This window comes from Rhinolophus ferrumequinum, chromosome 24 (genome assembly GCF_004115265.2).
Source record: "Rhinolophus ferrumequinum isolate MPI-CBG mRhiFer1 chromosome 24, mRhiFer1_v1.p, whole genome shotgun sequence".
Classification (NCBI taxonomy): domain Eukaryota; kingdom Metazoa; phylum Chordata; class Mammalia; order Chiroptera; family Rhinolophidae; genus Rhinolophus; species Rhinolophus ferrumequinum.
Window position 1 is genome coordinate 3,133,475 of NC_046307.1, and position 14,502 is coordinate 3,147,976.

Consider the following 14,502-nt stretch of genomic DNA (forward strand, 5'->3'; position numbering starts at 1 on the left):
ATATTCTAAACTCAGGAATCCATTAGGTTGTGGAATTTTTTGTATCTGCCTTATTTCTCAACAGTGAAATAAAAATTTTATTGTTTTTTTTGGGATCAAACTTGACTACCTTGGGATTAAAGGTATAATATTAACCATGTAATTGTGAAACAGTTTCCATTTCTCAGAAAAACCTCAGGCACCCTTTCAATATAAACACACCAAACAAACATCCATGCTCTTGTGTGACATAAAAATCAGACTTATTAGAAGATGACATTTAAGTTTACCATCAGCAATCACCTGAGCTGAACACTGCATTTAGGTGTGTTCTAACAGTTTTTCAGGAAGAGCACACTACAGATACCTAGCAGTATACTAAAAAGCCAAAGCATTAGATTCTTATTTCACATGTGAAATGGTGTCAATTGTGTACATTACATTGCTTAGAAAGTTATTTACAATATATGGCTCTCTTTGGTAGCATAAGCTGTAGAAAAAACTACTTTATGATGACAGTTTATGGGGAAAAAATGAATCTCCTTAGACTTACTGTTTTTCCTTTGCTAATAGTTCTGGCTTCTTTTTTAAAATAGCCAAAGGTTTCAACCAGTTGAGTTGCTGCCACCTTCTGATTAAACTTTAATAAACTAAGCTTTTTAAGCCACATAAAAATTTCATCAAGCGTTTCTCAACCTTAGGAAAAACGGAAGGAGGAAAAAGGTCAGAACATCATCACTCGGCTACAGCAGGTCTGGAGAAGAATGCGTTGGAAGGCTGCACGCAGTCAGCCGCAAAACAAACGCCAGGCAAGCTAGGAAATGAGCTGCCATTTGTGGCCTGTGCCACATGGTATGGTGACCGCTGGACTCCTGCCTCACACTTCGCCCCGCACCCCTGCTAATGAAATCACTAGTCAGACAGCAGGCGCCCAGGACATACCATTGCTTTCTGTCAAAAGGCCTCCACAGACTACATTCAACCCACCATTACAAGGTTTTCTTGTCAAGAACATTTCAGAGCAATTCTCGATAATTTTACTTTCAGTGGCTTATAATGGTAACAAATTTAAAAATCTTTGTTTTACAAAAAGGATTATCGCATGCTACTTAGATATCCGAAATTAATAATAGAAGGAACAGATAAAAGAATTGAAAGGGGTGACTTGTCTCTGGGAAGCAATACTGAGAAGTAGGAAAAGACTGGGCAAGGGACCAAGCCCTGTACTATTTATCTTTAAAAATCATGTTCATGTATTATATTGGTTAAAATTTTTAATTTCAAAATGAAGCAACATCACTGAATAAAGAGGGTTGTTTAAAAAATACTTGAGGGCTGCACTCTCCTGTCCTTCAAGCAGCTAAAGAGCTTTAGCTGACATCTGTTTCCTTCAGAAGCCATTAGAGTTTGTCAGGTGCTTTGATGATAAGCATTCAAAGGCTGTCATTTTGTTAGCACCCATCTGCCTGTATTACTCCATCAGCACTTGATTTCATATCTATTCATTTTGTCAAAAATCTGTTAAAACTGATATATTCTATTTTAAGGCTATATTTATAAATTTCATTTCATACATGTATATCCAATAATCTTTTCTATGGAAATGGCATATTTTTTGATCAGTTAACACTTTCATCTAATGATCCTTTATTGCTTTAATCATCTATGCCCAAGTCAAAAATCATGTGAGACGCTATGGGGACTGGTAGTTCTGCCACGATGAAGTAGCCCCATTCCTCCCAGGTCCTCCCCCTTACACCTAAAAACCCTTGGATCTAACACAACGAACAGGCACCAGAGTCTCTGAAAGGTGGAAAGAAGAGGTGGACTGCTGAGGGACCCTGAGACTCAGGAACGCGGGCCGGTGAGTCCTCTGGGCTTCCTATGGCCTCTCATATACCCCAGACAACAGGCCGCAGAAGCCACCAGTCTGCAGCCACCAATCAGCAGCTGCCAATCTGCAGTCTGCTTCCCCTAGCCAAAGTACCAGGAAGAGTGGCCTGTACCCACCCTACATACATTAGCAGAAAAATAAATACATAAACCTTAACCCAAACCTCATTTAATTCAAAATGGAGCATGGACTTAAATGTAAAACGCAAAACTATAAAGCTTTTATTAAAAAAATGAAAATCTTTGGGATCTAAGGCTAGGCAGAGTTTTTAGACTTGATGGCAAAAGCAGAACTCATGAAAGGAAAAATCAATAAATTAAACCTAATCAAAATTAAAAATTTTTGCTCTTCAAAAGTCCCTGGAGTAAGAGGTTGAAAAGACAAGATACAAACTGGGAGAAAATATTTATTTGCAAACCACAATTCCAACAAAGGACTTGTATCTGGATGTACAAAGAACTCCCAAAACTCAACAGTAAAAAACAAACCATCCAGGTAGAAAATGGGCAAAAGACATGAATGGACATTGTACTGAAAAGGATAGACAGATGGCAAATAAGCACATGAAAAGACATTTAACATCAACAGACATTAGAGAAATGCAAATTAAAGCCACAAAAGAGATGTTACTACACACCTATCAGAATGGCTAAAATAAAAAATAGTGACATCAAATGCAGTCAAGGATGCAAAGAAACTGGATCAGGGATATGTTTCTAGTCTAGTTGTCATGGCAGCTTCTTACTAAATAGGAGCTTTTCATAATGACCCAGAAATTGCACTCTTGAACATTTATCCCAGGGAAATGAAAAATCATGTTCACACAAAAACCTGTACGTGAATGTTCAATCACTTTATTTATAATAGCCCCAAACTAGAAACAGTTTGGTTAACCAAATAGTTGTATATCCAAGCCGTGGAATACTACTTAGAAATAAAAAGGAATAAACTATTGACATCACCACGACTTGGAAGAACCTCAAGGGAACTATGCTAGGAGAAGAAGTCCAAACTCTAGAGGTTAAGTACTATGCGATTCCATTTTTATAGAATCCTTGAGATGACAAAGCCATAGAGTGTGGGACTGATGAGTGGTAGTCAGGGGTTAGAGGGAGGTGGTGTGGCTATAAAAATAGCACAAGGGGTCCTTGTGATGAACTGTTCCGCATCTCGACTGTGGCAGTGGTCGCCTGAAGTTGCACAGAACACACACACACACGAGTACAAGTTCAACTGGAGAAATCTGAGTAAGACCAGTGAATTGTAAAAATGTCAATATCCTGGTTGTGATATTTACTATAGTTACGCAAGATTTTATCATTGTGGGCAAAGGGTATATGGGATCTCTCTGTTTTATTTCTTACAAATGCATGTGAATGTACAATGATCTCAAAATAAAAAGTTTAACCAGTCCTTTATAAAGGACTGGTGTCCCTGACAAAAATACATATAACCTGGATCTAATTGTGAAGGAACAACAGACATCAGACAAACTCAAATAAAAAACTGGCCTGTACCTCTCATTAAAAAATGTCAATGTCATGAAACAGATTAAAAGAGACACGACAAGTGAATGTAACACACAATCTGATCAGATCAATCCAAGGTTTTCTTTGCTATAAAGAACATTATTAAAACAATTTCACAAAACTTAGAAAAGGTCTATAAATGGTATTGTATGAGCGTTGATTTTCCGATTTTGGTAATCAACTGTGGTTATGTAAGACAGTGTTCTTACTTTTAGAAAATACGCAATGAGATATTTAACGGTAAAACAGCACTGTATCTCAAACTTTCTCCCAAATGGTTAAAAAAATATATACACATAGAAAAGGAAATACGGTAAAATGTTAACAACTGGAGAATCTGGGTATGGGAATACTTTATACTATTCTTACAATTTTTCTGTTAAGTCTGAAATTGTAATAAAAATTATAATAAAAAATTTTAAGGGTGTACAAGATACTGCACAGAGCCTGGTACATAAATGTTTGATAAAGTATAGTTTTCAGATATTTTATACTGATTTTCAGATGAAGAAATAAGGTGAGAAACTAAATGAACTGTCAGGAAGAACCATGGCAAACTAATGGTAAGGTCAGATTCTGAACTCAGATACTCATATCTGTTCCATACCAAAGCCTGTCCTCCTTTCACTAGAATGAGGAAGGATGAAAACTGCAACCCCTCACAGGGATTTGGATGGACTCTGTTTAAAGGAAAGATGGTGTTATATAAAATTTGGCTTCAAACCATTTCCAAGCAATTCACTTCTTAGTTTCCTACAAGAAAAGCCTAGGACTGTGACAGGGCCCTAACACCTCAAACCCGGCCCCCAGCGTGGACATCTTGCCTACAGCACATCAAACAAACGAGTAATAAACTGATCGAATCCCACGTGCAGGCAGGCCCTCCTCTTTGAGCAGCACCCTGTCCTTCCTGGGCACTCAGGCCTTGCTGATCAAGGCAATTTCTAGGATTTCTAGGATGACTATCTAGACACAGCTCTTCTATCGGTCCATCCCCACCTCACCATCACCCCACGGCTAAGCTTACATAATTTATTTTTAATTGATTTATTTATTCTGAATAGATAATGCATAATTCAAAACTCACATGGAACAAAAGAGTGTATAATGAAAAGTCTCCCTCCGCCTTTCTCTAGCCCCCCTCCCACTGACAACTAAAGTTTAAAAATGCGAATTTGTGGTATTTCTCCAAATTACTAGAATTAGCTTGATCATATGATACTAAGCTAACCATCTATCTAGAATATTCCAAGTGATCACTATAAATTTAATAATTTGCCCATGTAGGCATTTAAAATATCCTTAAAATACTTACGTAGCTATGCTTTTCTTTTTTTTTTTTGGCTATGCTTTCAACATATGAAAATGAAGGTTACAATTTTGTTTAATGGAAACATAGTTGTATTACGCATGCTCACAACAGATGTCTATGAACTCTGGCTGGTAAGCATCAATCACTAGAGTACTGGCAGCTCACCTGGTTCCTGTCGCGTGCATTTGTGTACCTGATCTTCTGAATGAAGTAGAATATGAGCCACGCTGAAGAAATAATCATCAAAACAATAAAGGATATTGACACGAAGACTAGAGAGCCTCGGCTGAAGTTCTTTGGTGGCATTCGAGTTCCAACAGCTATTGTCATTTGTACCGAGATGTTTTTCTCCAGATAACTCAAAATATCCTTACCCCTCAATTCTGTAATCATGACAGCAATAATATCTCCAGTGCCTGTAATGTAAAATAAATATATATACTCAAGAGACATTTAAAATTTATAGGAACAGCAAATATATAAAAAGGCTATTTAGAAAAACTACTATAATTTCTGCTAATGGCAAGGGTTTGCAGATTGGACTTTTCAAATGAAACGAAGTTGCAGTTGGGTATGCTGGCGTCAAGTGGGAACAGGAGTTTGTTGTGCAGTACTTAAGACTTAAACAGACTTAAAGTGTAAAATGACTGCAGTGTTAGGAGCCTTATGAACTTGTGTTACAATTAGATTTAAAAAATAGATTACTAAATCAACCAAAAGTGACGGCAGACAGTACAAAACAATATACAGCAATAAAAATGTGATAAAATCATGGCAAGTTTTCATTGTAAACCTTTTTCCGTTTAAAATGCTCGTTAGAAAGTCCTAACTTCTTAAGGAGAAAAATGCTGTTATTTATAGTACAAACATTGGCACTTTTTATACTAATCATTCTTAGAAACATTTATGGAGCACCTGCTGCATGTAGACCAATTACAAGGAACAAAAAGAAAACAGGACGTGCAGTTGTATAACAGCACTGAGGGGTAGGACACAAATCTCGTAACTGGGTCGCAACCGCAAAATGCCAAATGGTGGTATCTTTTTAGTAAGAACAGTTGAAACTAACTTTGGTCCTATGTCTAGACCTGATTAGAGGAAGCTTCCTTTCTAGTTCACCCCAGAACTCTTCTGGAAATCAAACCCTTCTTGAGCCAAGCCCAAGCTTCAACACTATGGACTAGTTTGGCATCAAAACACTTCCAGCTCCTAACAGCTGTCCAGAGGCTCTGCCACAGCCACAGACCATTGAAGTGCAGTAATTATAGGGATGCCCGTAAGTTGCCTTTCTAGTCACCTAGTTCTTGCACTCACATAATTTCCAGACGCTGTAATCCCATAAGGGTAAGTGACTCTCTCTTGTACACATAGCATGAAATTGTTATTCTTTCCTCCTCCACAAAGAGAATAAATTTTCACTTTCTTTTAAGGAAAAAGAAAAGCCTTCTACCACCAATCTAGCTGTCAGCGATCGTCCTTTCATAAGCTGAAGCTGCCTGTGGCAACATGCAACTTTTACAATTTTCCTTCTTCAAAGAGCCCCAAAGAACCTGGGAGTCAGCGGAAGGAGAATAAACATTTTATTTGGGGAAGGAGCAAATTATAACCACTTGTTCAAATCTGAATAAGGTTTGTGTATATAAATGTAAACTACCAAAACAAAATAAGCAATCCCTCAAAACTCGCCTTTCAAAGACTTCTTCGATTACTACTACCAAATATTTAGTTTATATGCGTATGTTTATCATTTTTAACTAAAAGGACTATACTTGTACCATGTATAGTCAAAAGACCACATGCAACTGAAAAGAAATTCAATAATTAAAAGGAGTTGAATGAAAAATGTAACCCAATGGAACATATACCTTTGTTCAAAATTGTGTCAGCCACTTAATCAGAACAGCAACTTATCAGATAACTGACTAAAACCCCCAAATAAAATGAAAACTGCAAAATTAAAGCAAGCAACAAAGTTAACATCTAATTATCTTTCTGAAATAAGAGATCTGATCAGTAAGTTAGAGAAAATCATAATATTAATGCTAAACCATTTTAAATTTCCATTTAAACACTTTGGTTTGTGCTTTTAAAATGTTGTTCAACAGGCAATGGTCTGCGGAATAAGATACCAGGTATGGCTATAAAGTAACTGAGACGGATCCCACACACGACACATGACAATCAGTCTCATTGCTTTATAATCACACCAGGTACAAACTCGGTTTTAGAAATCAGTTCTGAGGCTCCCTCTTGAAGATTCAAGCTGCAAAGGAGCAGAGAAAGCTGCACAGGTAGCCAAGGGAACCAATGCATGCGATGTTACTCATTCAAAGAACACTCAGTGAGCGCCACCTAATTTCAGTTGGAAAGCTGTTCGGGAAAAGAAGTGTTTAATTATTTCCACCATCAATTCAACGATATTTATTGAGCACCTACTATGTTTAAGGCTCCTTAACGTGCACCTTTCAAAGAGAGAGAAAAATTACCTGCTGTAAAATAAACACACACACACACACACACACACACACACACACACACACACACACACACAGTCTCTGCCCCAGATTCCTGGCACAGGGTTCCTAAAACCCTTGAAATTTCCTCAGTGATAAACATGAGGAGCATCTTTGTCTTTGACTCGGTTCCTGACACAGAGCTCCTAAATCCCATGGAATTTCCTGGGTGACAGAAGCATCTTGTGCTCTGGGTGGGCTCCTGGATAGCTAGCTGCAGGATAGGCACTGGTCACCAGTAAGACCAGGCCATGGGGGAAGCTTGGAACTGTCGGCCTTATCCCCATCCTCTGGGGAGGGAAGGGGCCGGACACAGCTAACCATCCATCATGCCTATGTGATGAAGCCTCCATAAAAATCCCCAAAATATGGGGTTTGGAGAGCTTTGGGGTTGGTGAACACATGGAGGTGCTGGGAGGGTGGGGTACTGCGACCCCTTTCCCCTGTCTAGGGTACAGCGATACCCTGTCCTATGTAATTGTTCATCTGGCTGGTTATCTGTATCCTTTATTAAACCCTTTATAATAAACCAGTAAATGTGTTTTCCTGAGTTCTATGAGCCATTCTAATAAATTTCTGAACCCGAGGAGGGGGTTGTGGGAACCTCCATTTATAGCCAGTTGGTCAGAAGTACAGGGGATAGATAACCTGAGACTTGTGATTGGCTTCTGAAGTGAGGGTGGGGGGGGGGAGGTCTTGTGGGGCTGAGCCCTTATTAGCCTGTGTGATCTGATGCTCTCTCTAGGTAGATAATGTCAGCATCGAATTGAATTATAGGACATCCAGCTGGCGTAGCTGAGAATTGCTTGGTGTAGGGAAAACCCCACACACATTTGGTGACCAGAAGTGTCAGCACTTAAGTCCCTCGTGTGTGTCGTAAAGGAAACATACACAGGGGTGTTTGTTCCTCCACACCTGCTCTTGATTACATGAAAACTGCATCTACCCTCAAAGGGCAAAGGGGGCTCTGAAAGGGACTAGAGAGAGGAGCCAGACACAGGTAGTCCCATCATGCCAACAGACACCAGGCAGAGCGACAGGAAAGGAGACTAACACACTGCAGGTCACGCCAAATGAAAATAATTACAGATCGCTGGAATACCAGCAAATGTATTAGGTTCTTAAGCATTTTCGGCAGTAAATCCCTTCAAGAATCTGAAAATAGGGGACCCCTATTAGGAGAAAAGCCCCTCCCAATTCTGGTGATTTCAGGGGAGGTTCACTGATCTCATTTCTCACCTGTAAAGCTGATCTGGCCTCAAAGATGCTGATTTAGGAGACAGTTGACTTTTAAAGATTTGTGAAGACTTGGCTCAGCCTCTGGGGAATATTAATGCCAGAAATGTAAGCTTCAGGATGCAACTAGGTTTCAATCAAGTAGCTAAGGACTAATTAGAATGGAATAATGTAAACATTCAAGGAGAGAGGGCAAATATTTGGAACATCCATCACTACCCTGACATCAAGGTCCCTGGCAAACACTGCTAATAAACCATGGATGTGGCCTCCGAATCCCGTGCATTCCAACATAGCTGGAGCCAGGATTAACTTACCAGAAATGAGAAGTAAAAACTAGTTGTGATCCCTGCTTTCACATATTTTCTTGAAAACTTTCTGCACTGTTATGCTCTAATGTGAATCTATGCTTCCACTTCTTGAGTTTGGCAACTTTCACAAACAATTCAATTCTTTGTTCTTTTATTTTGAGAATTTTCAAACCCACAGAACAGTTTCAATACTATATGAACACACAGGCACTTTTTACTTAGATCTGTCAACTGGCAACATTTTACCTTTTCTGTATGTATTTATTGTTGTTGAGCCAATTGAGATAAGTTGCAAACATGACATGACCTACTTAATACTTCAGCATTATCTTCTAAGAATAAGGATGCAGTTCATTTATCACACTCAAGAAAATGAAGTCTGATACAACATTCCTCTGCAATATCCGGTCCACATGCAAACAGTGCTGCCTGGTTCTCATAATGGCTTTCAGAACCGTTTAGCTTAGTACCCAGGACCCAATCAGGTCTTGTGCGCACTGCCCTTAGCTGTCTTGTTGTGTTAGTCTCCTCGGATCTAAAGCACGTTCTTAGTCACTTGGTCAGTCACGACATTGACCTTTCTGAAACACCCAGGCCATGTTTTGGAACTGTCCCTCACTCTGCACTTGTCTGATTGTTTCCTCGTGATTAGATCTGTGAAACAAACATTTTTGGTAGGAATGCTGCACAGGTGAGCTCTGTGCCTCAAGTGAGCACATTAGGAAGTGTATGTTGAGTTTCACCTTTACTGGTGATGGCAAATTTTGTCACTTAGCTCATCTGCTGTCTGCCAGGTTTCTCCCCGGTAAACGAATGCTTTTCTCTTTTTAATTAATAAGCAATCTGTGGGGTGATGCTCTCAGAATATCCAGTTCCCCAATAAGCTTTCATTTAATGTCCTCAGCCCCCACTGATGCTGGCCTGAGTCACTACCACAGTTTGCAAAATGGTGACTTTCTAACACTGTAATTCCTCCTACACTATGTAAAGTGGTTCTATAATCAGAGGCCGTAACATCTTTTCCTACCTGTTTTCCCATAAAGAGAATAGAACTGCTGAGTGGGCAATTTTTCTGTAAACGAGACCCCCCCCCCCCGCACCACTCCTAGCAATTCTATTTTTTAATGGGAAAAGAGATAAATGGAAAAATATGGTAATGCTGCTATAATCCATACTATAAAATCAATTTTCAGGACCTAACAAAAGAAACCTCAGAATTAAAATCCTTTGGGCTCTGGAGTCAGAATGTCTAGGTTCAAATTCCAGCATGATACTTAAACTCTCTGAACTTCAGTTTCTTCTTTCAAAAAATGAGGTATTACCTGCAGGGCTCAGGGCAGATGCTCCGTAAATGCTATAGCTTTCGGAGCTAATCCTATTCGTGTTTTTATTACTCACACAGAGTACAGGAAGGCGTGCCCAGGAGGAAATCAAAAAGCCCCAGCACAGAGTTTTGGAACGCCCATCCCCTCTCTGGGACTGCTCCTCATTACCGTGGGCAGCCCTCAGGCTCCTGCTGACCCCCCGCAACCCTCCTGGCTCCCAGAGGAGTCCAGCCTCAGCTTAGGGAGCCCCCTCCCCCCACCCCCACTCCCAGAAATCCGACCCTCTCGGGAACAAATCTCAGGCAAGCTCAGTTCAGCTGGGCAGCTGACCCTTTAACCCCAGAAAGGCAGATCCAGGAAGACAGCAAGTGAGTTGTCTGAGGTGCGTTTTTTACTTTACTGTAAGCTTACCTGTTTTTTAAGAAAACTCTGCACAATATCCCATTTAGCAGAGATTTTATACCTTACCAGATGAACTTGTTTATTCAGTTCAAATCAACTGCTAAAGTTTTAAGGAATTTTACAGCTCTGAGGTAATTGTAGAAAATGTCCCATAAAAAGAGTTTGGGGGGGATGCTGCATTCCCACATTAGGGTATCTCAGGATACTTTTGTAACTTCCGGTAGGCTACTATCAATGGCCTCAGAGTTGTTCCTATATAATTCAATGACCTATTTCTATGTAAAGCAGAACACCACATACTTGAAGTGAAAGAGATGAAAATCGCTTTAGAGATCTAGAACGGCTGCCGCTGAGGGAAGTTTAGGTGTAGCTCAGGGACTTTCTAGAACACCATCTCAGCAAGCTTGCACCGATCAGCCCGGCCTTGCTGCTTGTGTCTCAATGAGTCTGCTCACTCATGGTCTGGACCTTCTCACTCTCACTCCCACTGGCTTAACTGAAGTTCGTCTCAAATGTTTGTCTATAATACTTTCACTTCTTCAAACCTAGTACTCCTCCTTCTTCTCTTCACTGACCCCTTAAAGAACTCAAGAGAAAAAGAAGATACACTACATTCTTTTATGAAATGAATATAGCAGCAATTCTGACATGTGTACATGACAGATTATATCAATTAGAGATTTCCTGCTGAGATCTGTCAGTGGTTTTTCTAAAACACGCATTTGTCATGTCATTCCTCTGTTCAGAGCTTTTGATGTGTCCCTTCTGTCAGCTAAATAAAGTTCAAACTCCTTACCTTGACATCCAAGGCATTTGGGAGCCAAATGGGCGTAAAGGTAACCGATAATCATGTGATGGTAGACACTCCGTATTGACCAAATGAAACGCTGGTCAGTGACTGACACCGTGGCTCGTGTGGTCTAGATGGAATGGGGGAGTAAAGAGGGGGGGAGGATAGGAGAGAGGGCCCAAAGGACTGGAAGCTTCAACAAAACCACATGACAGAAGAGAGGAGAGAAAGGGAGAAGCCTCGGTCAGATGAGAACAGTGGAGCTGACACATAAGAGCTACCACAATTCCAGGAGACAGTGAGGCCCAGGGGAGTAGCTATGGGACCAGGCTTCTGGCGAGGCGAACGGTCAAAGGATCCCAGGAAGGAATTTTAGGTTAGGGTGTTCACTTTCCACATGGATCCTGAAGAAGGCCTGATGGTGACAGGACTCCGTGTGCTAAGGACGCCAGGAGCCAAGGCCGCTGATGGGTGTGGAGCCGTGACAGCAGTGAAGCGAATGACTGCCACCGGGGAGCACAGGGTGTGGAGCAGGAGAATGAAAGGGGGAGTTCTGTCAGGGGAAAGTGTACTGGTGTGAAAGCAGCTGTACAGAATCAAGAAAATGCCAACACCACGGTACCTAGTCGGTGTCCAGAATCACAGCGCTAACTTGTAACTGTGCTGAAGCCTGAACCTGAATTTCCTGCCACGAGGCTGACTGACATACAGGTGGGAGCTCAGTGTGTGAGCCATTGAGTGAGTCTAGTAACATGATAATTCCTGATGACACACAGCGCTAGTTTGTCCTCACAAAGAACAAGCGTCTACTGAGCCCTTGTTCCTTTATTTCTTGGGCAGGAAGTTCTCCAGTCTCACACAAGTACAGCAAAGGCTCCATGCCTAGCACTCAAATGTCAACTTGTTTTCTTCTTACACTATCTCCTGACTGCATGCATTCATCACATGATCTGCTTTTCCATGACATAAAGAGGAAAAGACAGTAGGAGCAAAGACCTGCACTGAAGAGAAAGCCACCTTCTTCCTTCAGAGACAGAGAGGTAGGGGGAATAATGAGGAAGACAAATCACTAGTCAGCAGAATCACGGAATCTTTTAGTTAAAAGGGTTCTCAGGGGTCATCTTTGACATAATACAGGAACCCCCATAAACTACTGACTCTTTTTAGGTAGCTGCTTCTATACATAGGTGGTTTGGGGTATTAGAAAAGGTCTTCTTTTTTTCAACAGCCTCTCCAACACTTGTTACTATTTGTCTTGTTGATGATAGCCATTCTGACTGGGGTGAGGTGATATCTCATGGTGGTTTTTATTTGCATTTCTCTGATTAGTTGGTGGGAATGGAGACTGGTACAGCCGCTATGGAAGGCAGTCTGGAGGTTCTTAAAAAAATTAAGAACAGAATTACCATATGACCCAGCAATCCCTCTCTTGGATATCTGCCCAAAAAATCTGAAAACATTTATCCGTCAAAATATATGTGTCCAATGTTCACTGCAGCTTTATTTACAGTGGCCAAAACATGGAAACCAAAGTGTCCTTCAATAGATGACTGGATAAACAAGTTGTGGTATATATACACACAATGGAATACTATTCTGCCATAAGAAAAAATAAAATAATACCATTTGCAACAAAATGTATGGACCTTGCGATTATGCTGAGCGAAATAAGTCAGACAGAAAAAGTCGAGAACCATATGATTTCATTGATATGTGGTATATAAAACTGAAAACAAAAGAACAAGACAAATGAAGAAACAAAAACTCACAGACACAGACAATAGTTTAGTGGTTACCAGAGGGTAAGGGGGGTGGGGGTGGTAGATGAGGGTAAAGGGGATCCAATATATGGTGATGGAAGGAGAACTGACTCTGGGTGGTGAACACACAATGGGATTTATAGATGATGTAATACAGAATTGTACACCTGAAATCTATGTAATTTTACTAACAATTGTCACCCCAATAAACTTTAATTACAAAAGAAAAAGAAAAAAAAGTCTTTATAACTATAATCTTGATTCCTAAATGCCCATTCGTGGCTTTTGGTTCTTTTCTCTGGAGAAGCTCCACCAAATAAACTGTATCACACTTATTGATGGTGTAAAATACCATCAACTGTAAGGTGCATCATCACTGTGCATAATGAAGAAGAAAAACCCTGTCAATAAATTGTAAGATGCCATTAAATGTAAGAAACACCCCAACTTCAAGCTGTACATCCAGGATCAGTCTATTTCCTCCTCCACACAACAGTTCTTCAAATAGTCAAGGACAGCTTTCCTGGAACTCCACCTCAGTCTTTTCTCCATACTAATTATTCCTAGAATCCCAAATTATTCATTTAAAAAATATATTTTTAAAGACTCTAACACTTACAGAAAAGTTGGGAATATATAAAAACCTCTTCTCTTAAAACCATTCAAGAGTAAGTTACTGGCATGATGCCTCACCACCCCCAAATATTTAGTGTGTATTCTCCTACAAACAAAAAACATTTATAAACAGAGTATAACCACCCATATCAAGAAATTAACACTGATGCATTATTACTGTCTCATCTGTGAGTCCACTCAAGTTTCCCCAGTTTCTCAATAACGTCCTTTATAGCTGTCCAGATCGGACCAGGTATTGCACTTAGCCATCACGTCTCATTAGTCTGCGTCAGTCTGGAACAGTCTCTCAGAATTTCCTCGATGTTCATGACCTTGATACTTTTGAAGATTACACAGCAGTTATTCTGTAGTACATCCCTCATTCTGGATTTGTCTGGTGTTTCCTTGTGGCTGGGTCAGGTCATGTACCCCCAGCACAGCACAGAAGTGCTGCTCTGCTCTTTTCAGCATATGCTACCAGGTGGCACAGTTGTGATATATCCCATTCCTGCTGAAGTTCACTTTGATCATAGTGATGTCCTCCAGGCACGTCCACTGTGAAGTCACTCTTTTCCGCTTTGTAATTAATTAAGTATTCTGCGGGGAGGTACTATTAGAGACTAGGTAAATCAAACTTTCAATTTACTCTTTTACTTTTTAGATCAGCAGGAACTCATGGTTCCTGTTTTATATAATGGGCTGAAATAATTATTAATACTATCATTATTTATTTTGATGCTCAAATGCCAAAATGTGTTTGATAAAACATTGTTCACAGACATTTTCCATCCTGTTTTCTTTTGGACATCAGTTTTCCAATGTCTTTATGAACACAA

At 40.1% G+C, this 14,502-nt stretch overlaps 1 protein-coding gene across 4 annotated transcripts in view; it reads right to left on the reverse strand.

Annotated features, from left to right (window-relative positions):
- The window catches only part of RNF130 (ring finger protein 130), a 114,908-nt gene that overhangs the window by 68,032 nt on the left and 32,374 nt on the right, over positions 1-14,502 (reverse strand). For all 4 annotated transcript variants that reach the window (XM_033096777.1, XM_033096775.1, XM_033096778.1 and 1 more), the window contains exon 3: positions 4,880-5,130. In XM_033096777.1, the coding sequence (XP_032952668.1) occupies positions 4,880-5,130 (251 nt within the window). The remainder of the gene's footprint in view (positions 1-4,879; positions 5,131-14,502) is intronic.